Consider the following 27753-nt stretch of genomic DNA (forward strand, 5'->3'; position numbering starts at 1 on the left):
GTCCTCTCCCCTCTTTAAGAGGAGCGCTTGGCTTTGAGGTCTGAACCCCCAACCACGTGGCCTGCTCTAATTTCCCAGGCTCTAATCTGCTCCTAGCTCCTAATGATGCAGCTGGTAATAGGATTGTGGCTTCCCTCTGGGGCAGCCACGCAGGCCATGGCTGTGGGGCTGGTGACTGGCGCTTAGCAACCCCAACCACCTGCCTGCTGAGGAGCCAGAGCCAGGACCCTGTGACCGGGCTGGCCTCCCGTGCATGGAATGGTGCTGTGCCCCGGGCCAGCAGGCTGGGCTCGCCATGGTGCTGGGTGCCATCCTGGCACGTGGGAGGGATGTGTGCAAGCGGAATGGACTGCTCATCCTGTCTGTGCTCTCTGTCACCGTGGGCTGCCTCCTTGGCTTCTTCCTGAGGACCCGGCGCCTCTCACCCCAGGTCAGCCACGTGGGGCATCATGGGTCCCCATCTCAGAGGGCTGGGTGGGCCTGAGGGATCTGGGGGTCACGTCCCCACTCCATGGCTCCCGGGTGACATGACAGTGGGTGAGTCACTTTTCTTCTCAGGGCCCAGTTTTCTCATCTGTAAAGTGGAGTGTGATATGCATTGCAGGACAAGCGTGTGAGAGGAAGTGGCTACACACTGGCATCTCCAGGTGAATGAGAGGCAAGGGTGCCTTGTGAGAGTGCCCACAGGCTAAGAGCTGTGGGGGAGGCAAGAACAGAGTCTGTTGTTCAGTCACCAAGTTGTGTCTGACTCTTTGTGACCCCGTGGACTGCAGCACGCCAGGCTTCCCTGTCCCTCACCATCTCCTGGAGTTTGCCCAAGTTCATGTCCGCTGAATCGGTCCATGCGGAATGGAGTCTCTGAGTGTGTGAAGCAGAGAACACCTCCTAAAGCAGTTCATGGGCATTCTAGGCAGAGTGGTGAGACAGAGGGGCGTGGAAGATTTATGAGCGGGGAGCGGAGCAAACTATTCACAGCAGCTGGAATGGACACTGTGAGGCTGGGGCTGGAGCACAAAGGCCATCAGGCTTCTGGATCCCATCATCCAGCGTCAACATGGAGCAACCTCGAGGAGCTCTGAGCAGGGCAGTGACATGGTCAGCCCTGAGCTAGGAGACATCCCCTTGGGGTAGTGGTAGAACTGGCAGGGGGCAATGAGGGGATAAGAGTGGGGATGGACGGAGCAGATATGAGAACTGCTTCCCAAAGAAGAAGCTCCAGGATGTGGTTGCTGATTGAATGTGGGGCTGGGGGGCAGGAAGATAAGGTAGGCCCTCAGGGCTCTGGCCTGTGTAACAGCAAGGGTGATGACGACTTGCTTGAGGAAGGGCCCTTTTCTCAGTTAGCACCCAGCTCCTGTGGAAGAGGGGGGGACTCTCATGGTGCTGAAGGAAAAACCATCATGATGCTGTTAAAATGGTATGGAGGACTTTATTCAGCACTATTGTGGTAGGTGTCAAGACCATGGCAGTAGGGGAGAATGCTCAGGCGCAACTCCAAATACAACAACGGCAGCTGGGGATTTACAGCTGACGAGCACAGCACAGAACAGATAATTATTAAGAAGAGACATCAAGGGTAGGGTAAGGGGATTCTTGCTAAACCCACTAACAAGATGCTTGCTGAAGGCAGAGTTGGGGGCTTCTCACTAAATTGACTTAGCAGGATTTTTGCTACAAATAGGTGAAGCAGGATGAAGAAAAGGCCCAAGGATGAGGCTCCATTGAAAAGAGGACTCAGAATAACCTGTCTAAGGTTTGGTCAAGGAGAGAGTTTTTGTCAATGGGTTTCTGGAAGATTCCCTAACTCATAGAATTCCTCTCTCTGCAGTTCAGTGATATCTAATATGATCTCTACAACTGGGGCTCAAGGCATCAGATTTCATCATCCAGGAGAAGGAAAACACCCCTCTCTGGGAATCGAGCCCACTATTATGACAGTGACACTGTTAAACTGCTATCAGTTATTTAGGGAGAAGCATGGACTCTGGAGGCAGAGGAACTCTGAACTTGGACTCTACTATTAATGGCTATGTGGCTGTAGGCTAAATCCCATCTCCTTTTTGAAACTCAGTTTCCTTATCTGCAAAATGGAGGGGGTGGGACTATATGTCTGCTAGAATTGCTGGGGGAGAAGGCAATGGCACCCCACTCCAGGACTCTTGCCTGGAAAATCCCATGGACGGAGGAGCCTGGTGGGCTGCCGTCTATGGTGTCGCACAGAGTCGGACATGACTGAAGCGACTTAGCAGCAGCAGAATTGCTGGGAGGGGTAAACAGGGAGTCATCAGTGAGCAGATGCAGTGGGTGCTTAGTGAGCATTACTTCACTCCTCCTTCCCTTACTTATGAGTCCAGGTCCTACCAAGAACCACCTCATATATCCCGAATCTGATAGAAATTCTTCCAGACCTGCTCACATCTAAAATTACACTCTCCTCCCACACTCACCCCAGGCTCATCCCTCCACTGGAGCCCAGCCACTGGCAGTCTTGCTTCAGAATCATTTGTAAAGAATCTATTTCTCCCATCAAACTTTGACTTGTTGACTATCACATGGGCTTTCTTGATCCAAAATGCGAGCCTAGCTAAGAGTCACAGAGAGAACACTCAACTAATTGCTGAATTAAACTGGCAATGGCACAATCTGCAAGCCACTTTAATTTTCTTCAGCAACTAAAATATATCTCTTGCAGGAAGATTATTTTGTGAAAACAAATTGGAATGCCTATTATTAAAAGCCAGACTCAGCTGGGGCCTCCTTTGCCAAAGCTGCCTTCCCCATCTGTTTGGAAATGCAAACATGTTCCGGTCTGGATTAACCTGCCAGATAAACTGAAGGAAGGATGTGGAGTCTTAGAACAATTATTTTGCAGGAATTGGCTTTCTCAGCATCTTACTTTGAAATCCAGGAATTGTTTGTTTGATCTCTGCCTGTGACTCAGAAACCAAACCCTTCTTATTTTGTAAGCTTATGCAACAAGGCAAAAATCATAAACAATACGCAAAAGGATAGAATGTCCTATTTGTGAAAAGAACTTACAAAATCACAAGATTTATCTTTGGAAATGGGTATCTTGTTTAAAAATATAGATCATTTTGAGAGTTCCAGTTAAACCATGGTGAATTTGTAATTGTACCCATTTTTCTTTCCTTTCTGGGATACCACTAAAACTGTAGCAATGGGACTGTTTAAAGATATAAGCTCCCAAAAACAAAGATAATACAAAAGGAGACACTGAAAAAAGAAGTTGAGGAATTATAATACATTAGATGAGAAGTGGATGGAGCTGAATGCTCTCATTTAGTAGAGCACAGAAAGCTGAACTCTTGTGTCTGTAGAAGCAGATACCACTTGAGCTTGTCTTGGAAAACTCCAGAAGGGCTCAGGACTTGAAAACACAGGGTGCTGCAAGAGGCAAGGGTCAGGCATGCTGCTGAGATCGGGGATGCTGGCTAGGATTTTGTAACGGAGCAGTTAAACCCCTAGGTCCCTTCCAGTTCATGTAATCAGGGGATTCCTCATCTATTGTCTTCATCCCCCTGCTTGACACAAGGAATCAGAGAAGCTTGACTAAGAGATGTTAGGCCCACCTGTAAGTGTTGGGAGAGGGGAGGTGATGAGGCGCATGCTTCAAGAGAATTAGTGAACGAACATCTGCATCTCGAGCATGGGCTCCACCTATGACTGCTGTCAGCTGGGCTTAGGCACAGCCACACCTCCACCTAGCCAGAAGTAGAAAGGGACTTCTCAGTGAAGCCTCAGAGGAAAGACCTCCAAATTCTGCTATGAAGGAGAATCCTCCCCCTAGTGAAAACACCATATCCTCACCCATCAGTCTTCCTTGAGGAGCCTTCAGTTGACAAGTTCCACTCATTCATACAGAAGTTTAGTGCTTCACACTTACACATAAGCAGAAGGTGAACTCAAACCTGCTAATGTGGAAGATAGCGAGACCAAGCAAGTAGCACTGAGGGTCTCTAATAAAGCATGGGCAATGCTGGGAGTAGAAGAACATTTTCTAATCTTTTCTTAAGTTCTTCAGGTATATGAGAGAAGATCTAGTGACTATAAAACAGAACAGCATGCAAAAGGAAGGAATAATTCAATAATAAGAAAGAGATTTTGGAAATTAAAAGTAGATGAGCCACAATAAAAATGTCAATAGCTGAGATAAAGCTGCAGAAATCTCCCAGAAAGTAAAACAAAAAGAGATGAAAATAGAAAAAGAATATATAAGAAAATGAGAATGTCCAACATTCAACTTACTAATAAAAGTTTTAAAGAGAGCTAACAGAAAAAAGTGGAGAGAAAAATTTCACAAAGAAAACAAGACTATTTCTCAGAAGTGAAAGGTATAAGCACAGTACTATGAAATTTTTTAAAAAGAAGAGAAGCTCATCCCATGGTCTATTACCATGAAAATTACCAAAAAAGCTAGAGATAAATAAACGATCCTCAAATGGTTCTGAGAGAATGAAACAGGTCTAATGTAAAGAATGGGATTCTTAGGTGGAGTTAGTAGTAAAGAACTCGCCTGCCAATGCAGTGGGCATAAGAGACATGGGTTCGATCCCTGGATCGGGAAGATCTCAAGGAGGAGGGCATGGCAACCCACTCCACTATTCTTGCCTGGAGAATCCCATGGACAGAGGAGCCTGGTGAGCTACAGTTCATAGGGTCACACAAAGTCAGACACGACTGAAGCAACTTAGCACACACACACCTATGGTGTAAAGAATAGGAAGTAAGAATGGCTTCAAACATCTTAAGTGATGCTGGAATCTAGAAGACAAAAAGGAAATGCCTTTGAAATTTGGCGGGGAAATTCTTTCAAGCCAGGAATCTTATATAAAGTCAATCTATTATCAGAGGTAAGGGTACAATAGAGGCATTTTTACTATGTAAGGGGCTTCCCAGGTGGCGCTAGTGGTAAAGAACCCACCTGCCAATGCAGGAGACATAGGAGACGTGCGTTTGATCCCTGGGTTGGGAAAATCCCCTAGAGAAGGAAATGGCAACCCACTCCTATTCTTGCCTGGGAAGCCCCATGGATAGAGGAGCCTGGCAGGCTACAGTCCATGGGGTCACAAAGAGATGGACATGACTTAGCAACTAAACGACTATGTAAGACTCAGAAGCTTCTCTCCCATTTGCCCTTACTGAGGAATCTACCAAAGGAGATGCTCCAGCAAAACAAGGAGGCAAACCAAGAAGACAAGGGATCCAGGAAAGAAGGGGTCCTAGACAGGACAAAGTCCCAAAGAAGAGACCCGTGACAACCACTGCCCTAGACAGCAGTCTACGCAGCCTGGAAAAAGACGATGGAGAGCTTTTGGACTGAGATCCCAGGAGCCTAAAAAGGGACCCACGTGTTTGAGGATATAGGAAATACTATTGTTAGGCATTTTAAAAGAGATGTTAAAGCATTTTGAAGAAACTAATGAATGGTTCACAGAAAACAAGGTAAATGAAAAATCAGTCAGTTATTAATTTTAGGAAATAAATGAAGATTGTACAAAAAGGAGCCATGGTTGGTTCAACGTGAGCAATATGTTGTGATCAAAAATTTTAAATCTTGGCAATTAGTTTAACCAAAAAATGATATAATGGTGAAATGATAGGAGGAAAAAGGGAGTAGGAACTAAGCCCTCATCTGTCATGGCAGGGAAGTTAATAGATGTCAAAAAGATATATCTGGAAATAGCATTATAACCATATTGTTTACAAATAACAATACTAAAGGAGAAACGGCTAGAGCAGTTGAGGATGGTCACTCCTGGGCAGTTGGGGTTGAGGATAAAGGTGCACGAGGAACAGCTGTTTTTCATCATCATGCGGTGTGTTTCTTCAGTTGTGATCCAACTGACTGTAGACTGCCAGGCTCCTCTGTCCATGGGGATTCTCCAGGTAAGAGTACTGGAGTGAGTAGCCGTGCCCTCCTCTGGAGGGTCTTCCAGACCTGGAGATCAAACCTGAGTATCTTACGTCTCATTATAGTGCTATCTAAAGTAAAGAATATATCAGAGATGGGAATACCAAACTACTCTACCTCCTGAGAAACCTGTGTGCAGGTCAAGCAGCAACAGAACCGGACATGGAACAACAGACTGGCTCAAAATTGGGAAAGGAGTACATCAAGTCTGTATATTGTCACCCTGCTTATTTAACTTACATGCAGAGTACATTGTGTGAATGCTGGGCTGGATGAAGCACAAGCTGGAATCCAGACTGCAGGGAGAAATATCAATAACCTCAGATATGCAGATTACACCACCCGAATGGCAGAAAGTGAAGAGGAACTAAAGAGCCTCTTGATGAAGGCGAAAGAGAAGAGTGAAAAATCTGCCTTAAAACTCAACATTCAAAAAACAAAGATCATGGCACATGGTCCCATCACTTCATTGCAAATAGATGGGAAAACAATGGAAAGAGTGACAGACTTTATCTCCCTGGACTCTAAAATCACTGCAGATGGCGACTGTAGCCATGAAATTAAAAGATGCTTGCTGCTTGGAAGAAAAGCTATGACCAGCCTAGACAGCTTGTTAAAAAGCAAAGACTTTAGTTTGCCAACAAAAGTTCATCTAGTCAAAGCTATGGTTTTTCAAGTAGTCATGTATGGATGTGCGAGTTGGACCATGAAGAAGGCTGAGCACCAAATAACTGATGCTTTTGAACTGTGGTGTTAGACAGTTCCCTAGACTTACTTGGGCTGCAAGGAGATCCAGTCCATCCTAAAGGAGATCAGTCCTGGGTGTTCATTGGAAGGACTGATGTTGAAGCTGAAACTCCAATACTTTGGCCACCTGATGTGAAGAACTGACTCATTAGAAAAGACCCTGATGCTGGGAAAGATTGAAGGCAGGAGGAGAGGCGGGTAACAGAAGACGAGATGGTTGGGTGGCATCACTGACACAATGGACTTGAGTTTGAGCAAGCTCAGGGAGATGGAGAAGGACAGAGAAGCCTGGCATGCTGCAGTCCATGGTGCTGCAAAGATTTGGACATGATTGAGCAACTGAACAACAATATGCATGGATTAAAATTAATTTAAAAGACAAAGTCTTTTGTTTTTGGGTCTTTTTTGATTTTGGGTGTTTTGGAAATGGTAGTGGAAGGGGACTGGGAGGCCCTATTTCTGTCCTGCACTGTTGCTAACTCACTCTGTGGGCAAATCACCTCCCTCTCCTGGCTCAGCTTCCTCATCTATAAAATGAGTCAGTGGCTGGACTAGAAGATCTTTAAAACCCCTTCTCAGCACCAACATTCTGTAATTTGGGGCTTTTCAAAGTATCAGACCAGTAACCAAAGCTATGTTTGGCTTTGGATTTACAAAAAAATATTTATAAGTACAAAACTTTAAATCATATGGTGTTTGTTTGAAAGTCTTGTACTGGCCTCACCCACAAGCTTACCCTCTGAGGAAAGTGGACTCAAACTAGCATTGCCAGAAATAACAAAATTGAATTAAATTAAATTTAAAAAGAACACATCCAGTTAAATTCGAATTTCAGATAAACAACGAATAAAGGAATTCCCTGGTGGTCCAGTGGTTAAGACTCTGTGTTTCTAGTGCTGGGGGCACGGGTTTGATCCCTGGTTGGGGAAATAAGAACCCACAAGCTGTGTGGCTGGGGCCAAACAAACAAAAAAAGCAAAAAATCACCTACAAATAATTTTTGGTATAAGTAAAGAACAAATATTTGTTGTTTATCTGAAATTCAAACTTAACTGGCCCTCAGGGCACCTTCCTCTTCAGTTATCATGTTCCAGTTATGTGACCAGTTACTCTGGAGACAGCAGATTGGGCAAGGACCTGGTGTTCTAATCCAAGGGCCCCCAGATAGGGGGAAACCAGCAGGTTATGAGGAAGCTGGTTCTAAGAACTGTGCCCAGGAAGGGCTCTTTAATACAGAGAGTGGGGTCTCACCAACCAATCCGATTCTCTTTCTTTCAGCATTTTAAATGTGAGCCCTCCTTCAAAGGGCTGGTAAGCATTCATGAAAGTGTGGGGTGAGGGGACCCAGGACAGAAGGGAAACTGACTCAAGAATGCTGTGGTCTGTTTATGAGTCAGTGTTCTCATAAAGTAGACCAACAACTTCTCTGGTGCAGAAACTGTGCCTCATTCACTCTTGAGTGCCCAGTATGAAGTCTGGCACAGTATGGGCTGAATGAATGTGTGAACAGTATGCAACCCTGCCCCCTTGGCACATATCATCATTTCAAACAGATTAGTAGCAAGGCTAGGAGTGTACAGAGTTGGGGGAGAGAGATGATTTAATGTGATTACTAACCCTTTTCTCATTCAGGCTCTCTGCCAAGTGCTCTATGTGCATCCTCTCATTTAAGCCTCCTAGTGGCCCTGTGAAATGGTTATGACCCTCATGTTACAGATGAGAAAAACTCAGAGAGGTTGAGTAACTTGCTTGAGGCCACAAAGCTACTTACAGGGGGTCAAGATTCGAACCCAAGTCTGTTTGGCTCCAGAGCCCGTGTTTTCTCCATGGACTCTGCTGTCCACGTGTTAAGACGGGAGAATATGGGTGAAATGGTGCTCTGAAGATTGTAAAATAACTGTGAAGTCCATATCGTCTGCTCTAACCCCAGCTCCCACTGTGTTTTCAGGAAATTAGTTACTTCCAGTTCCCGGGAGAGCTCCTGATGAGGATGCTCAAGATGCTGATCCTCCCACTGGTCGTCTCCAGGTGAGGGGCGGGTGTTCCGCTGGGACGGCCGGGTGGGGTTTCCGGGAGAGGCTTCCGTGCAGATTCCGTCTGGGCCCTGCTCCTGCGGCGGGTGTCTGGACTGCAGGCTCTGGATGTCGTGGTTGTCGGATGCTTATGGGAAGTAGGTTGTGGCACGGGCTGCTGGAGTCTGGTGCCATTCAGTGGCACCCGTTGTTTCAATCCCTTTCAGTGGACACTTTATTGACCTGAGCAAGTGATTTGGAGTCCTAGAAATTGACCTGACTCCAGGGTAGCTCAGGGTCAGCGAGTTCAGGCCCTGTTCCCAAGGAGAGGCTCTAGGTGGTGAATGCAGCGAGGCGTGGGGGAAAGGTGACCTTGGAGATGATCACAAGATGATATCCTGGCTCAGCTGTGTGCTGTACTGGCTGTGGAAACTCGGGCAGGTTGTCAGACTCCTCTGAGCCTCAGTTTCCTCATCTGTAAAATAAGAATAAAAACACCTACTCCAAAAGGTTGCTGTGAGGACCATTGGAGGCTGTCTATTTGCTAAACATTCAAGCACTGAGCACAGGCTTGGAGGGCAGACAGGTGGGAGATGAAGCTGGAGGATGGGTTCTTGATCATGAAAGACCTTGAATGCCAAGTTAAAGCATTCAGTCTTTACCCATTAGGGTGAGGGCCAGTGCAAATCCTTGGAGGTCACCTGGTCTCTAACACAGATGTGCTGGTGAGTTTGACCAAGGCCCTGGTCCTCTCTAGGTCTCGGAATTTTCAGCTGTATAATGAGTTGGTGGCTCCAGATGGTGTCCAAGAGCCCTTTAGTCTGAGACCATGGGTTTAGAAGCCTCACCTCCTCGGACTTGTGTGCAGGGAGGGAAGTGGACAAGCCTCTGAATCCTGGATTCAGGTGGCTCCAGGATGTAGGGGGCTCTGTCCCCCTGGGCAGGGTCATTAGCCTTCTCAGCCTCCCTATTGCTGAGGAGGGAGCCAGCTCCTCCTCCTTGCCCCTCTAGGGTGGCGGAGATAATGGTCCCCCATTATCTAAAGGCCAGCTAATGGTGTTTTCTGCTGCCTGTAGGAGGCCTTGCCAAGCTCAGCTCAGCTTCCTGCAGGCAGCATTTGGGTCTCTCAGGAAACCTTCAAGGCTCTGCTAAAAGGCCACTCCCCTCCAGAAGCCTTCCCTGACTCCTCAACCCTCTTCAGTGGCTGCCTCCTCTTCATGTGTCTTTTGAGTCATTCGCTGAGTCAGGGAATCTGTCAAGGTCACCGGTAGCCTCCCTAATGCTACATCCAAAGGACACTCTGAGTTCTTGCTCTGCATGACCTGTTCACATTTCACACACTTGATACAATGGTTGGTCACTCCTTCCCTCTCAAAACACTCCTCCCTATGACTTTACTCCCTCTAGCTTTGGCTGCTCTCTGCCTTTTTGTCCCAGTTTCATCCCCCTCTAATCAACCTCTGAATGTTGCAGTTTCTCAGGCCTTTTCTCATCTGTCCTCATGGCTTTAACATACCACCTATAAGTCCAGCTTATAGATCTCCCTCCCCGACCTCGCTTCTGAGAATTACTCAAACTACCTACCTGACACTGTGTGTGTGTGTGTGTGTGTGTGTGTGTGTGTGTGTGTGCACTCAGTCATGTCCGACTCTTTGAGACCCCATGAACTGTAGCCCACCAGGTTTCTCTGTCCGTGGAATTTCCCAGGCAAGAATACTGAAGCAGGTTGCCGTTTCCCGCTCCAGGGAATCTTCCTGACCCAGGGATCAAACCCACGTCTCCTGCATTTCCTGTATTGACAAGCAGATTCTTTACCACTGCGCCACCTGGGACATTGCCACTTGATATTTCATGAGGATTTCAATTTAGCGTAATCAACATGAGATTTTACCCTGTAAACCCATCCCTTTTCCTGTTTTCTGTTTGTCAGTAAGCAGCAACTCCACCTACCCAGTTATTCAAGCCTCTATATTTATTTTCTTCCCCACCCCAGCTCATCCATCAGCGACTCCAGCTGATTCTTCCCCACAACTAGAACCCATCATCATCCCCACCACAGGTGCAGACTCCACTGTGACATCACTGGTCTCCAGGCTTGGGTTTTTGTTCCCCTCCCATCTGTTCTCCACCTGGTGTCCAGAACGGTCTCATGGAAAGCCCATCCGGCCATGCCATTCATTCACCTAAAACCCTTCAATGGCTCCCATGGCATTTAGTATAAACTTCAGATCCTTAACCTAACTAGGAGGCCCTTCAGGGTCCTCCCAGCCTGTGCTCCACCTCGTCTCGTGCCTCACTCACTCCAGCATCCTGGCCTCTTAGTTCTGTAAGCAAACCAAACCCTCCGCGTCTCAGGGTCTCCACACATCTCAGGGCCTCCCTTCTGCCTGGAGCCTGCTTCCCCAGCACTTTCCATGTCTTCCCCTTCCTCTTCCTTTAGATCTCGACTTCCATGTCCCCGCCTTAGAAAGGCCCTCCCCACCCATCCTCCTTCACTACCACCTTCACTCTCCCCCATCATGCTCTCTTCCTTCTCTTGCTTAGCACTTACTATGTATTATTATTCATATGTATTTCATTGTTAACTTGTTTGTCTTCCACTGGACTGTACTTTCTGTGAAGGCAGAGGCAATATTCTGTTGAGGTTCCACCCAGGAACTTGTCAAATGCCTGGTGCGCTATAAGTGCTTATTAATACTTGCTGAGTGGATTAATGAGTTCAACAATTGCGCTTTCTGGCATGTGGCCCTGTACTGAGTGCTGTAGATGCAGAGATGAATGAGGTTCTGTTCACTAGGAGCTCACAGGCTGTGAGGGGGACCGATGAGGAAATAGACAATTACACGACAGCCAAATAAACATGCTGCCGGAGGAACACAGGACTCTGTTTTTTTGTTTCCTTTTCCCCAGTTGTATAGTAGTATTAAGGCACCCCACTCCAGTACTCTTGCCTGGAAAATCCCGTGGACGGAGGAGCCTGGAAGGCTGCAGTCCATGGGGTCGCTGAGGGTCGAACATGACTGAGCGACTTCACTTTCACTTTTCACTTTCATGCATTGGAGAAGGACATGGCAACCCACTCCAATGTTCTTGCCTGGAGAACCCCAGGGACGGGGGAGCCTGGTGGGCTGCCGTCTATGGGGTCGCACAGAGTCGGACACGACTGAAGCGACTTAGCAATAGCAATAGCATCACCCTTTGCTGTTGACCTTACTCACTGCCGGGGTGTGGCCTCTTACTCATAACAGAAACACTTCAAATGAAGTGGCCCTTGCATGGGCCCTGGAGTCAGGCAGATCTGCCTGGGTTCACATCCTGGCTCTGCCATTTCCTAGCTGTGTGACTTTGGGCAAGTTATTTAACTTAAAAAAAAAAATCCTGAAGTCAGAGTCAAAGTCCTGGGTCCTAGCCCAGCTTCTGCCACAAATCACCATGTGATCTTGAGGCAGGCAGGTTTACCTGGGCCTCAGTTTACCCAGGCTACCTAGTGATTTCAGGCCCATCCAGCTCTCTGAGTCCTGGCTCTCAAAGGCTCTCACGCCACCAGACTCAAGCGCTTGCTCTTGGCTGAAAGTGGAATGTGGTATTAACTTGAGAAAAGCCAGTGCGTGCTTATGTTTCATGTGTTTATATTGTACAGTTTGGGCTGGTGCAGAGCAACCATGACACTGAAAAATGAAAGTGCTTTAAAACTTTCCTATTAAGAGAGAATTAAGCTTTCTTGGGAGAAAATGACACAGTTCTGAGCCCCTAACTGCTCCATCCCTGAGCCTGTCTTCCTTTAGCTTCAACTGGTCTGTAATCCATCTGTCCATCCATCACCCACGGTTCCCTGAGCTCTTGATCTCAGCCAGCCCAGGGCCAGGCATTTCTGTCCTCAAGGAGCAGCCACCCCACTTTGGGGATTGTCACTCAGGACAGAGCAAAATCACCAAAGTTGCCTTGAAAATTTAACTGTCAGGCCTCATCCCCGGCTTGCTGAACCAGAACTGCCAAAGGGCCCAAAAAGGTTTGTTTTGAAAGTTCCACAAGTGTTCTAATGGTTTGAAAAGAAACCCTGATGACTTGGGATCAGAACTTCTGGCTGAATAGCTAAAGAGCCTGGCTTGAGGGCTGTTCTTCAGTTCCCGGGCCTCCAAGCTGTACCCCCAGGAGACAGAGGCTTCCTGACGTGTAAATTGCTCCAGGGCAGTGTAAGGATACACATCAAGGCACATTTGCTTCAATTCCAGTAATCTGCAAGTTGGAGTCCCAAAGCCTGGCACCCTTTCCCCTCTTCCTGGAGAATCTGCCTCCCTTCCCTACACCAAGCCCCTGGCCTCAGGCTGGTCCCCTTGTTAGATTCCAAGCATGCCACATACCACCTCTGCTCAGGCTGCTCCCCTCCCACCAATGCCCTCTTCACCTCTTAATTAAGTCCCCCTCTATGTACACAAGGGCATGGATCACTAGGGGTCACCTTGGAGTGTATCCACCTGTTTTCTGTCTGCATACCTCCCTTCTCTCTACCCCTTCAAGACCAGCCAGAAATCCTAGGCTCCTTGTCTTTAAAAGTCATCTCCACTCACGCCCTGTTCCTGGAGTGGGGTTGGGTGGAGGTGTGCCCAGCTTCTGGTCCTAGTGGCTCATCAAGGAATTTCTTCTGAACATGGACAACCTCCTTACCATAAAAAGGATCCTGAAGAATATGAATTTGTCTTTCTCTCAGGGACATCACAGGGTCTGGTACATTGTATGTGCCTAAGAAATGCTTTTTAAATGAACAAAGAGCAGTGGAAGGAAGTTGAGGCAGAATTCAGGCAAGGTTTATGACCAACATTTGAACTGACCCTTGGACAATGATTCGGAGTTATCTTTTTAAAATGGTTTGCACTTTTAAAAGTTACATAAGCAAATTACAAACACTGTGAATAACAACAAAAAATCGTATCATTCCACATCCCTAATTCTGCCCCTATTCTTTTTCCTGAGAATGTTTGTTCTTGTCTTTCTTAATAGTGAATTCACCAGGCCCAGAGTGTGGTCCTTGGCTTACTGATTCAGAGACTCAACCTCATCTGAGCCCCTGAACTGGTCATGCCTGTCCTCTGATACCTGCAAGAAGCAACCAAATAAACCAAATGTCAATTTGTTCATCCACAGGGATAAATACAATTGCTAAGGAGGACAAATGCACACAGCCTCTGGCCAGAGCATTTCTCCCTATAGGCTCATCACTTGAGGACCTCACTGGTTAAATGTTTGCTGGCAGGACAATTATTTAACGGTATAACCAGCATGTGTCTAGGTTTGCCATTTTTAGTCTTCAGGGCCCAGGTGGTGGAATTCCATCCTACATGCATTTAAATTTAGTGAATTCAATTACATGTGGTATGAAAAAGAGAGAAAATAATTTAAAGGAGACAAATGGCTTCCCCCATTCAATGAGCTGGGTGCCTGTACCGTGGGGGAGCTGGGTCCGCTTCACTCTAAGCCAGTCTCAGTTCCCACGTGTCTTGTAGAGTGAGCATCTCCCCACATGGCTGCGGTGATTCTAGGCCATGAAGAGAGGATTGTATGGTTTCTTTTTCACATCATGGCCTCCAAGTGAATTCTGTCTGCTTCAGCTGGTGATCACCTGAAGAAACAACAACCTAAAACTGGGAGGAAAACTGTCTTGAATGAAAGTATATACCTCCGGAACTTTATGAACAATTTAAGGAATCTTCAAGGGCAAATTTAATTATGAATGGTTTTTGCTTTATGTACTGACTTGAGGACTGAATATGCACAAGCAAGAAGCCCATTTTCTTCCTTTTGAGGCCTGCACCCATTGGCCAAGATCAGCTTATAAGTGTTAGTAGGTAAAAAGAGAACTGAAATATCTGATCTTGCCACTAGCCCTGTTGCTCTGGTTCCTTCCACATAGTGTTACTGTTGAGCACAGGTCCTGCATGGATTGGTTCAAGCCTAAACATGGCCCTTTGCAGGTACATGTACCTGCTCAAGCCACAGGGATACTCAGTTCTGGCTCCTGGGTCATACCAGAGAGTTCAATCATGGTTCTTCAAAACAACTTCAGTCATGCTCTGAGATTAGCTCACTGCAGTTGAGCCCTCAGTCCATTCTCCCCGTGGTGAGTTAGCCCTGGAGGTCTTTAGTACTGACAGACCTTGGTCATGGGTGCCCTAGTAAACCCTGATTCTAACTTCAAATTGCAAGAAGCAGGGGTTGGGGTCTTAGTCTCTTTTTTCTCGGAAGGCCGCTGAGACTTGTGCAAATTAGTGCCCCTTTCCGTAACTTGGCAGATCTTAAGGTCTCAAGGAGGGGCACTTCCCTCAGACTGCAAGTCTCTCCCTTCCCCCGCACAACGTGTGCCTTCTTGCCTTACAATTGCCACTTGAAAAATTCTTCTAAAAACGAACTCAACTGCAAGGAACACAGAAGCCTCAGACAAAATTCAGAAAGCTCTGCCTCATGTTACACTGGCATAGGAACTAGTAGTCTGATGGTTAGGACCTGCCATGGCATTGTACTTGGACAGTGCTAAGGACCCTACCACTCTCTGCTGTCTTCTCTGTGCTCCACTGCTGACTGATTCCATGCTAATTACACCTTCTTTCATTAGAAAAGTCAAGCCTTGGAGCCTTCTTTTCCCATGTTCTCCCTGTAATATCACTTGTTGCTACCCTGATCCCTTTCGCTTTACATTTATTATTTAACCCAGTTTACATTTATGGTTTAACCCAAAGAATACTGGCAACTTTCTGTTCCTTTATGTTCTTGGAAGATACCTCACTGCTGTGCTTAGTCACTCCATCATGTTGGACTCTTTGCAACCCCATGGACTATAGCCTGCCAGGCCCCTCTGTCCATGGGGATTCTCCAGGCAAGAACACTGGAGTGGGTTGCCATGCCCTCCTTCAGGGGATCTTCCCAACCCAGGGATCAAACCCGGTTCTCCTGTATTGCAGGCAGATTCTTCACTGTCTGAGCCATGAAGGAAGCCCTCAGATTTACCCCAACATCTGTTATTTACCACACTCTTCACTTCGACCATAAAATAGACACAATGCTATCTGCAAACTTACAAAGAAGTTCCCAGCAGGTGCTATGGGGAAGGGGGACCATTTTGGCCCCAATGAGGTTAGACTTTGCTTCTAATGTTGGGAGGTCATCTAAGCCTTGTTTTCACACATCCCCAGACAAGAGTGATGCAAGGAACCCGAGGTGGGTCAAATCAGCATCTGGATCCAGCTAGGGCCTCCAAATCTCCACTTGTTTTTTTGCCAAACTCTCCTCTCCTCTCATTCTTCAACGTCTTAAACCAGGCATCATTCAAGGAAAACTGAATCCATGTGTTTGTGACTCACTGATGCTGGACATGGCAGAATGTTTTGTTAGCTCCACATTGTAGCAGAGAAATCCACGGGTGTGTGGGTTAGTATGTGAATGTGTGCTGTAGGTCTTTACACACGTGTATTGTGTGAGTGTATGTGTGCACACGTATATGTATTGCTTTTCTATTGTAAGAATTTTAGACTGATTTTTCTCAGAATGAGGAAGTCTTGTTTGGCCAAAGAAACTCAACCCTCCCTTCTCCCCCTTCCTGAGGAACTCTAGTTTGGCAGACAACTCCCAAACACCCACGTTCTAACTTACTGGAGATGGTCCTGGGCCAAGCCGCCATTGAAGTCTGGCTTGAGAGCCAGTCTGCAGGGGGCAGTCCCAGGGTAGACATTTCAGTGGGAGGGAGGCAGGAGGAATGGGCAGCCTGCACTTCTGAACTCTGCCTCACAAGCCATGGGGCAACTGTTCTTAGCAGAGCTCTGTTGACCTCTCTGATGGGAGCCCTGGGATCACTCTTTGGCCCTCTTGCCCAGTCAGCTGATCACCTTACTCATCAGGAGGGGAAACAAAGCCCAGCTGTGGGCTATGGGTGGGGTCAGACCATCAGCTTGGTGACTCCAAAAAACTTCCAGATTTTATCACCCATCGCAGACTCCCAGGCTCTTTCCCCCTTCCAGTTAGAGAACTCCTACCTATCCTTCAAGGATCTTTTCAGCAGCCACCTCCTATGGGAACACTAGCCTGATTCCCAGGCTGGGCTAGATCCCTGGTCTGGCCTGCATGTCGACCCTGCAGGTCTCTCCACCCACCTGAGGACCACAAACCCTCCTCCTTCCTTTTTAGGAGCCCACGGCACGCAGAGCAAGTGTTCAACATGGGGCATTCTGGGGACCTATGTGAGTCTGGGGAGGTGGGTGAGGTCTTGAAAAAGCTCCTGCTACTCTCCTTTGTGGACATCCACTGTATGGGGAGGGAAGTTCAGAGCCTGGGGCAGGTGGGCCCAGCTGGACTAGACACTAGCCGCCCCTCTGGTAGAGGGAGGGGAGGCAGGGGACCTGTGTTCCCATATCCTCTGGGTGGGTGCTTTCTCTCCCTCCTAAACATGGCATGGGGGCGCTGGTCATAACAGTTATGACATTGTCCCAGGAAAGCCGTTCCTAATGGTGGACGTGACTACCTGAGACCATAGAGCTGAGTCACAGTTACCTGTAGGAACATTGGCTCCCTCCCCCTGACATTCTTTGCTTCACGGAAAATAAAGGAATAGGGGACTGGAAACTGGATGGACCCTTACTGCTCTTGGGAATGCAGCCTTCCCAGTGCAAAGTGGTTGAGACTGACATATGGTCAGACATGAGCTCTTGAGGGCTGCAACTGCGGCTCCTCCAAGCTTTTGCTTTTGACGGAGTTCAAGCTTGTTATTTGCAAGTTCCCAATCCATCCCCTTCTTGTGGCTAGGGGCCTGGGAAGAGGAACCTGCAGAAGGCAGGTGGGGACACAGCAACATCCCCTCAGACCCATGTCTGTCTTCTTGCCACCCCTACTCCCCCCTCTCTCACCCTGCCTCCCACACTATGAGCCCTGAACTTCGTCCCCACTTTCCCACCCACCCTGGTCCCATGGAATCTACAGTGGAACCAAAGAGGTTTGGTCTGCGTGGCTCCAGGGGGGTAGGGCTGGGCTCAGTGTAGAAATTCTCCTCCCTGGAGGCAGACGTCATACTAATAAGTATAACTAGCTCACAGTGGAGGTAGTGAGTTCTCTGTCCTCTGAGGTATGCAAACAAAGATGGTAGAGTAATTCCCACCCTTGGGAAGGGGGTGCTGGAGCCCGAAGACCTAGACCTTAGCCAAGTGGGAGCCTAGGCATCCTGCCTTAGGTCCCAGAAGAAGTTTGGCTTGAGGGTGGGGGTGTGGCCGCGACAGCTGGGAAGTGTAATTCAGTACTAACGTGGCACTTGCTGTCAGCTGCCGGGCCTACGGTCTGCTCAGGGGAAGGAAAAAGACCTGAGTACTTGGTAGGGCTGACGGGACTCCCACGGACCCCCGGGTGCCTCCATCTTTTGCCTGTTGGGTGAACTGCCTGCAGCTGCACCCAGGGGCCAGCTTAGTAGAGCTTCCCTGACTAGGTCAGCCGAGGCCAGAGCCCAAGGACTTGGCTCCTTCCTGTCTTTAACTTCCCAGGGCAGGATGTTGTGATTGTGGATGCTGTCATGCTGGTAAACCAAATCTACTCACTAGTTCAAATCTACCTACTCACTATGTGATTTGAGCAAGTTGCTTGCACACCTCCAGTGACTAGGAGCTCACTACTTCTCAAGGAGGTCCCTTCCAGGGCAGGACAGCTGTTTCTAGAAAGTTATTCCTGCGGTTGAGCCGAGCTCTGCTTCCCCATGGCTTTTCCCATAGATCCCAGTGTTTCCCAGGTCTGCTTTGCTGTGCTCCACAGCCCCAGCCCTCTAGGCTGGCATCACTGTCCCCCACCACCTACCCCAGCTGCCCTCTCTGGGGCACACACCTCCCTCCTTTGTCCCTTTTCCTGTGGGTCTCAACGTCCAGGGCAGGTCTGTAGCCTCTTCAGCAAGCCCTCCAGGCTTCTAGCTACAGAGGCTGCCCTTCAGCAGCCTCATTCCCCATTGACTCACCAATCTGGCAGCAAACAAACCCCCCAAATCCCCCTTCCGCGTGCTGCTGCTGGGGCTCAGCCCTCCTCCGCCCCAGTGTTTGTGCTCTCTGGGGTGTTGAAGCCAAGTATGGCTCTGCATGTGTCCGTGTTCATCTTCATCATGTCAGTCTAAACTAGCCTGAGTTCTGCTTAGTTCCAACTCTCCCATCCAGCACATTGGCTGTTCCTCCCAGCTTCCCATCCTCCTCAAATCTGATCCACACACTGTCAGTGCCCTTGGCCAAGCCATTGATAAAAACAACCGGGAAGGAGAGGGCTAAAGGGAGAGCTCCAAAGCACAGCTCCAGAGGCCCTCCCGGGTTCTCAGCACTCAAAAGAGGGCTCTGCCTGTGATAATCATTCTCACCGTTCTCAGGAGACCCTGTGCCAACTACCTCAATGTCCCACGGACACACAGTGCCAGGGGCACTTTGCTAAACCTGGCAAGGGAAACGAGGCTGGTGCTGGTGACTTGTTCTCCAGAACCCACAGTGGGTGCTCATGGTCATCAGAGCTCTGAAGTCACCCCCTATCACAATCTTGTCTAGAATTTCACCCTGGCTTAACACACACACACACACACACACACACACACACACCAGCAAACCTGCACCCAGGCCAGGCCAGGCCCTGAGCTCTCAGGACCTAGAACTGAACCAGATTCTGCCCTTCCCTAGAGGAGCTCATGGTCTGCTCAGGCAGGTAGCCATGGAACATTTGATGACAGCACAGAGGTATGCTAGTAACTGGAATGTGCTGACTACTTGCTACGTACCAGTCACTATTCTAAACCTAGACTAACCCTCACAGTAAACTATCACTGCCCCCATTTTGGAAAAGGAAAGCAGCCCACTTCAGTATTGTTGCCTGGAAAATTTCATGGATAGAGGAGCCTGGTGGGCTACAGTCCATGGGATCACAGAGTCAGACATGACTGAGTGACTGCTGCTGCTGCTGCTAAGTCACTTTAGTCGTGTTCAACTCTGTGCAACCCTATGGACTGCAGCCCACCAGGCTCCTCCGTCCATGGGATTTTCCAGACAAGAGTACTAGAGTGGGTTGCCATTGCCTTCTCTGGACTGAGTGACTGAGCATATCCCTATTTTATCGTCCAGTGGGAACTGAGGCACACAGAGGCTCTGGAACTTGCCCGAGCCTCCCACACAGTGAGGGCTGTGTGCAGGCAACCAGGAGCTGCCTGGCCTGGTCTGGCGGGCTCAGGAGGCCCTCAGAAGGAGGAGGTACTGACTGGAGACTGGAAAAATGGGTGACAGCAGGAGAGAACCGGAAAAAAAGCAGGGAGGGCAGGGGCAAGGCAGCAGCGTTCCCTCACTATTCACTGCGCCACTCAGCATGTGTTCCTGCCAGCCTGCCCAGTGCCAGAGGTGGTGGTCCCTGGGGATCAGAGGTGAGTGTGCCAGCAGAGTGCCCCAGAACAAACTGGGAAGTACAGGGTGCCCTGGGGAAGTGAATGAGATGGCCATAATCAGGGAAGGCTTTGCAGAGGAAGTGAGCTCTGAGCTGGAAACTGGTTGGGTTGGAGAGGTGTGCGTGGGGTGGGGTAGGGGGTACCAGGCTTAAGGAACAACCAGAGCAAGGGTGGTTCAAGGAGCAGCAGTGAGAATGGGGTGGCCAGAGAGGTACCAGTCAGGAGAAGAATGATTCTAAGGCCTTGGAGGAGTGTGGACAGTTCCTGAGGGCCAAAGGGAGCCACCATGGACTTCTGACAGGGCGGGGCCCCCAGCAGTCGGAGCAGTCTGTCCACCCTCCACAGTGCAGTGTGCAGGGAGCAGTGGGTACCTCTTCTGGTTATATAGGGTCACGATACTCACCTCAGGGGTATGCATGAGAACAGATGAGGGTTAGCAGCAGCCTTTTTCTCCCTCCTGGAGGAGTCTGGCAACAGCACCTCACTTTCCCTACCCCTGCAAGTGCAGCAATTACCAGATCACCAGATTGCAACAGGCTGGGCCCAGGGTCCAGTTAGCTCCCCAATCACATCAATCTCTTGAAACACAATCTCAGGCCCAGCGCGGTGGCCAGATGGCTTAGGAGGGAGTCCCAGACTTTTGGGCTTCCTGAAGCTCTTCCCAGGGCCCTTGAGGATGTGAAGGTTCCCAGGAGCACCCCCATTCTGGGATTTGGGAAGGCAAGTTTACCTAGTCTTCCCTCACTATAAATCACAGAGCCAGAAGGAATATTTGAAGTCAACCTCATGGAATTTCCCACTAAGTCTGGAAGCCTTGATCTAGCATTCCAACAGGTGGCCACCCAGCCTCCACTTGGATACCTCCAAAGATGGGGGGCTCACTACCACAAATCTGAGGGCAGTGGCCACGGGGCAGGTCTCTGAGACCTGAGAACTCTGAGAGCTGAACTAAAGAGGTATTACATGGACTAAATCACACTGAAATTATGATTAGCCAAAGCTGGAAGGCCTTTTACTTCCATAGGAGTTAAACCAGATCTGTACCATGGGGAGTCACTGTGGGAGAAGGGAAACCCCACAGGGTTGAACCCCAAACCCCTGTCCCAATTTTAACTCTACAGCTGACTAGCTGGGCAGCTTGGTCAATCATCTCCACCCCCTTATTTTTCTTATCTGTAACTTAAACTATGCAGCCCAGTAAGGCAGTCCCTAGTCATAAGTGACTGCTAAACCTTTGAAATGTGGCTAAATGCAACAGAAAAACTGAACTTCTTGTTTTTAATTGATTTAAATTAAAAATTTAAAACCAGAAGTAGTTTTTCTAAGCTTTTTCTATTGATTACACATTGAAATGATAATATTTTGGATATACTAGATTAAAATATTAAAGTTAATTCCACCAAAAATGAACATCACCTGTTTCTTTTGACTTTTTTTTTTTTTTAACTGTGACTACTAAAAAATTTAACATTACAGAGTGGTTCACCTTATCATCCCATCAGGCAACACTCACACAGGAGATTAAGGATCCAGTGAGGTAGACGTTCAGGTGTTTGGGGACAGTTAAAGTCTAGACAAATTATGGTCTCTCTGGCTGCTGGTACTTGAGGTTGTGTTTTTCATTGCACAAGCAAGACATACTCATTCTAGAAATAATAGAGAATGTGGAAAAACAATAAAAACAGAACAGAAATTGCCCATAATCCCACCACCCAAAGACAGCTACTGGTAAATTTTCTCCTTTTTTTCCCTATGCATGACCATGTGACCTAACACTCTGTGAAGACCACCCCACCCCAGCCTGTAGGTTCTCAGAAAGGCCACTTTAATGGCTTGGCCTCAAAGTCTACACCTCAAGGAGCCCCCTCCAGCTGAACGGCAGGACCTTGAACTTCCTTTCCTGTGACTGTGAGTCCCAGGAGTGGCCGCTGTCTGGTGTGAAATCCAGGCCTCCCGCACTCAGCTCCTGTTCTCCTCGGCCTCTGCCGTCACTTGTGGTCACCCCAGTACTGCTGGCACCAGCCTGGGGAGGGGAGGCGAGGGTCTGCTCTGTTCACTGTCAGCCTGGGGAGGGGAGGCGAGGGTCTGCTCTGTTCACTGTCAGCCTGGGGAGGGGAGGCGAGGGTCTGCTCTGTTCACTGTCAGCCTGGGGAGGGGAGGCGAGGGTCTGCTCTGTTCACTGTCAGCCTGGGAGGGGAGGCGAGGGTCTGCTCTGTTCACTGTCAGCCTGGGGAGGGAGGCGAGGGTCTGCTCTGTTCACTGTCAGCCTGGGAGGGGAGGCGAGGGTCTGCTCTGTTCACTGTCAGCCTGGGGAGGGGAGGCGAGGGTCTGCTCTGTTCACTGTCAGCCTGGGGAGGGGAGGCGAGGGTCTGCTCTGTTCACTGTCAGCCTGGGGAGGGGAGGCAAGGGTCTGCTCTGTTCACTGTCAGCCTGGGGAGGGGAGGCGAGGGTCTGCTCTGCCATATTGACAGCAGTTCACAGCTGCTCCCACCTCTCTTCAGCCAGTAGGGAAAGCTTTTCCATGCTAGGCGCTGGGAGAGTGACTCCAGAGCGGAATCACTTGGGTCCCGGGTGAAGGAATTCTTCCCATTTTATCCATTAGCTCTCTCCTCTCCAGAGCCCCCGTGTCAGGGGTCCCCCCTCTGGCTGTATCTAGAACTGGCACTCCCTTTCTTACCACATCTGGTCTGTTCCTGAGAGGGCACTAACCCCGAGTGAGACTTCTTCTTCCTCGGCGTGACCTACTGAGGGACCCTTGATTCTTTCTGGGATCTGATTTTCACCTACACCCCTCTCCTGCACAATCCCTCAAGCACATCTATGTTTATCTGGACCACAGAAGCTCCAGGGCACCCTGTAGAAAGGTAAAGTATCTCATACTTTGTTTTCCCCACTTGACATTAAATAGGAACACATTTCCAATGAAACCATCACTTCCAATGGCTTCATAGAACCCTATTGCATGGATAGGTTGTAACTTTTAATCTAATCTGCCTCAGTGATTTAAGATGGCCCCATGTTTTTGCTCTTGGAGAAGGCAATGGCACCCCACTCCAGTACCCTTGCCTGGAAGATCCCATGGACGGAGGAGCCTGGTAGGCTGCAGTCCATGGGGTCGCTAAGAGTCAGACACGACTGAGCGACTTCACTTTCATTTTCACTTTCATGCATGGAAGAAGGAAAAGGCAACCCACTCCAGTGTTCTTGTCTGGAGAATCCCAGGGATGGGGAAGCCTGGTGGGCTGCCGTCTATGGGGTCGCACAGAGTCGGACACAACTGAAGCGACTTAGCAGCAGCAGCAGCAGCAGTGCATGTCCACTCTGTGCCATGCCCTGTGCCCACAGACAGAAATCAGAATCAGTCCCTCAAGCAGCTCCCGCTCTGGCAGGGGGGTGGGGAACAAGACAGACCTGGACACTCGAGACAGAAGTGGACTCAAGGACATGATGCTTGCATCAGTACCACAAGTGAGGGGACAAGGACATGCTGTCTTCATTTGGAGGAGGGAGGGATCACTTCCAGCTAGGAGAAATAAGGAAGAGCTACCTGGAGGAGAGGGCACTGAAAGATGAAGATTTGGAGATGGGGGCAGAGGTGCCAGGCAGTGGGACACCAGAAGCCAATAGGGAGGCCGAGAGGCTGGAAAGTGTGGGGACACTGTGGTGCTTAATGTGGTCAGAGCTCAGGTCATATTTTCGGTTGGGTGACATGCGGGGCAGAAGAGATGGACTAAGCTCAGGCGTGGGAGTGGCCTTGAGCGCCAGCCCAAGGAGAACACAGAGGAGGGCAGGCTTTAACAACAGATCTAGTAGGATTTGCTGGAAGTCTGAAAAGGGAAAGCTAAACATTCCTTAGGTCTGAGAACATGAAAGTAAACAAAGTATATAGGGAATAGTATTTGTAAGAGCAACAACCTGCTGCTGCTGCTGCTGCTGCTAAGTCACTTCAGTCGTGTCCGACTCTGTGTGACCCCAGAGATGGCAGCCCACCAGGCTCCCCGTCCCTGGGATTCTCCAGGCAAGAACACTGGAGTGGGTTGCCATTGCTTTTTCCAATGCATGAAAGTGAAAAGTGAAAGTGAAGTCACTCAGCCGTGTCCAACTCTTAGTGACCCCATGGATTGCAGCCTACCAGGCTCCTCCGTCCATGGGATCTTCCAGGCAAGAGTACTGGAGTGGGTTGCCATTGCCCTTCTCCGAGGACATACACTAAAGGACTAAATAACTACATGGGTGAAAGAGGACAGGCCTGGAGCTAGGGACTGAGTTCTGGTCCAGCCAGCCACTAGTGTCCTGGCTCAGGGCCAGGGCTTCCCTATGGCCTGCAGCAGTTGGACTTGGCTCTGGGGGAGTCTGTTACGATCAGAGGCCCATTTGGCCCTGGGCTGATGTGCTGGCCCTCGTCTGGGGATAATCTCTCTCATGGATAATGTTGCAGGGCAGCCCCTCATTTCTCCATTCAATCTCATTACCAGCCCTTCAGGATTTATATTTAAGACCCACCCTAAGCCCATCACTAACATATGGTATCTTGGCAGACAGACATGAATGGAGATTGTAAATATTGACTCATTCATTCATTCACTCCTTCACTCAGCACACTACACTCTAGCAGTTCTGGAGTGTGGGTTCTGGCTCCACAGGCCCAGCATTGAATCGGACCCAGGCTCAGCCCTGGAGGCGCTTTCAGTAAATAGTCGACAGTTTAGTGAGGTGGGACTGGGACAGCACAGGGATAGTGGGATCCCGGCAAAGGGGTCTTACCCCTGTCTGATGGTCAGGGAAGGCTTCCCTGAGGAGGAGACCTTTAAACTGTGTATTAAAAGAGGAGCGGGCCTTTGCTACAGCAAAGAGCAGGGTGCTCACAGGCAGCGGTTACAGCCTGCAGTGGGGTAGAGGCTTTCTGTGCTCAGCTCTGATGCTACATGCCTCTAATGATAAGAGGAGGTGGATGGGAAGGGATTATCTGCTCTTGTTTACATGATTAAAAACAGACAAATACTTCCTTTATCTGAAAGAATGAAAGGGCTTTGGGGAAAAATCCTTTTGGCAGCAAAGCAAAGTGCAAGCATCTCCTTAAATGACCTCACCTGCTCCCCCCACACCCTCAACCCCCTCACCCACACCCCCAACCTCCCCCCGCCCCCCTCCTCCGCCCCAACAGCCATGAGAAGAATAGCTCCAGGGTTGACCTGCTCTGCTGGGTGGCAGGCAGAGGTGGGGAGGAGCCAAGAGGAATGAGACCCACAAGACCCTTCTCACAACATCCCACGTGGAGAATCTGGGCCAGGGCGCTAACCCAAGCCGGCCACAGGGTGGCACCTCTCAGGGAAAATCTAACCATGCTCCATTTTATAGATGCAGCTCCTGACGTCCAAGATGGACGCCTGGGTCACAGAGCCAGATCACCAACTCCCAGCCCATGGCTCTAACTCACTCCCTCATTCAGCCTCAGTCATGAGTTCATTCAAAAGCCTGCACTAACCACCTGCCTGGGGCAGCACCGAAAATTCATGCTGGGCACAAAGGAAACACAGAGAAGTCAGACCTGCCCCTCTGCTCACATGTCCTCAATCTGATGAGAGAGACAGACAGTGACAACCAGGGTCATGAGAGAGGAGCCCAGGGGTTGTGGGGACTCTCCCCAACGGGGTCCTAACTCGGGGAGAGGTGGCACTGAGCCTAGTCTCATCTTCTGGGTAGGAGTTGGGCAACTGAAGGGAGCTGCTAAGAGCACAGAAAACAAAAGAAAGAGCATGTGGGAAAGTCTAGAAGCGTGAATGGGCTTGGCTGATGACACTGGGCAAGGGGAAAGAGCAGAGGGAGGCTCGATGGAGCCAGGGGATTAGGGGTGGGAGGATCCCCATGCCGGCTCATTCCCAGGAGCTCTGCGAGGGTGCGGGGCAGAGCAAGGAGGGGGTGAGAGTGGGTGCGCCTGAGTGCTTGGCCTGCCCACCCACAGACGCTGACACCCACCGCTCTCCCAGCTTGATGTCCGGCCTCGCCTCCCTGGATGCCAAGACCTCCAGCCGCCTGGGCATCCTCACCGTGGCATACTACCTGTGGACCACCTTCGTGGCGGTCATCGTGGGCATCATCATGGTCTCCATCATCCATCCGGGTGGCGCAGCCCAGAAGGAGACGACTGAGCAGAGCGGGAAGCCCATCATGAGCTCAGCCGACCCCCTGCTGGACCTCATTCGGTAACCCCCGCGGCCAGCACCCTGCTTGGGAATGCCACACCCGATGGGGCTGCTGACTCCACAGACCCAGCCCTGCCTGTCGCCCAAGGAGCGGGAGAGGGGGTGGGGACGGGTGCTCAGGGTCTTCTATTGATCACTCGTGATCACAAAGGGTCAGCCACAGAGGCCACACTCTGCCCCCTCCACCCCATGCTCCCTGCAGGCTCACACTGAACTGTCCATCCCCATCAGGATGGGATGAGCAGGTGGGCAAAGGGGATGCAGTAAGGACATTTCTCAGGAAGGCAACAGCTGCACAAAAGTCCTGAGCTGGGCATAGTGTTGTAGGGAGAAGTCATGGGCCATTCTGGGTCCTGAGGTGTAAAGGGGGAAGTGGACAGTCATTGTTGGAGGAGTCGGTTGGGGCCAGACCATGAAAAGCATTGGGAACCAGACCAAAAATTGCATTTTATCCTAAAGGCCACAGGAAATGGGTTTTAGACATAGGAGTGCCATGATCCAATTCAGAAGGCTTACTCTGCCCTCCAGAGTGCTGGTGGATAGGATTGGGGGCTCACGGCCAGAGAGGAAGGCAGAGGAAGGGACGGGGCCAGGGTGGTAGCCACGGGCCTGGGGGAAGATGGAAGACTGAAGGCCATGCAGGAGGTAAAATCAGCAGGAGATGGTGAGATGGGGGAGAAGTGGAGGGGGTGGGGCTGCTGATTTCAAGGGCATGAAGGTGTCTGGCCTGGGCACCTGAGTGGACAGCAGCGTTGTCACCAGGCCAGAGGACAGAGTGGAGCAGGTGTGGATCTCCTGGTGGTTGGCTGCTGGATCTGAATCCTGTGGGGAGTCTGAGCCAGGGATGGACATTGGGAGAACAGCAGATAGAGGCCTTAAAAAGACCCTGATGGCAAAGGGGTCTCCCAGGACAGTGTGGGTACGAACAACAGGGCTAGGACCGAGCCCGGGGAAGCACCACATTGGAAACAGTTTATTGGGCTCCACAGGGTGTCCCATTAAACTTGCTCTGTGGACTTCTTCTGGTCCCTCTCATTTTCTTGCCAATTTCAGATATAAGAAATCCAGTCCAGAACTTGCCTGGAGGTCCAGTGGTTAAGACTCCCGACTGCCAATGCAGGGGGCAGAGTTTCCAGTCCTGGTTGGGAAAATAAGATCCCATGTGACACACTGCACAACCAAAAAAAAAAACCTAGTAAGAAATCCAGTCCAACCTAACAGTAAAACTCCAAACTCATTCCATTTAAAACAGATCCTGTCCTAGCCTTTTGCTGATTCAGACGTGGAAATTGGAGTGTGGAAGAAAGTCATAGCAGGTTTTTCCTTCTTTCTTGCTCCATCTACTTCCCTGTTGCTAGCTCTGGGACTGCACAGCAGAGAGGGAGAGGGATGGCTAGCAAAGTCCTCCTTCACTGGAAGTGGAGTGCGCTGGGGTAG

At 49.6% G+C, this 27753-nt stretch overlaps 1 protein-coding gene across 1 annotated transcript in view; it reads left to right on the forward strand.

Annotated features, from left to right (window-relative positions):
• The first annotated feature begins 295 nt into the window (after nt 1-295).
• The window catches only part of SLC1A7 (solute carrier family 1 member 7), a 51323-nt gene continuing 23865 nt past the window's right edge, over nt 296-27753 (forward strand). The window contains exons 1-3 of the mRNA XM_005911389.3: nt 296-430; nt 8628-8707; nt 26101-26316. Of these exons, the coding sequence (XP_005911451.2) occupies nt 296-430; nt 8628-8707; nt 26101-26316 (431 nt within the window). The remainder of the gene's footprint in view (nt 431-8627; nt 8708-26100; nt 26317-27753) is intronic.

Source organism: Bos mutus, chromosome 3 (genome assembly GCF_027580195.1).
Source record: "Bos mutus isolate GX-2022 chromosome 3, NWIPB_WYAK_1.1, whole genome shotgun sequence".
Lineage (NCBI taxonomy): Eukaryota > Metazoa > Chordata > Mammalia > Artiodactyla > Bovidae > Bos > Bos mutus.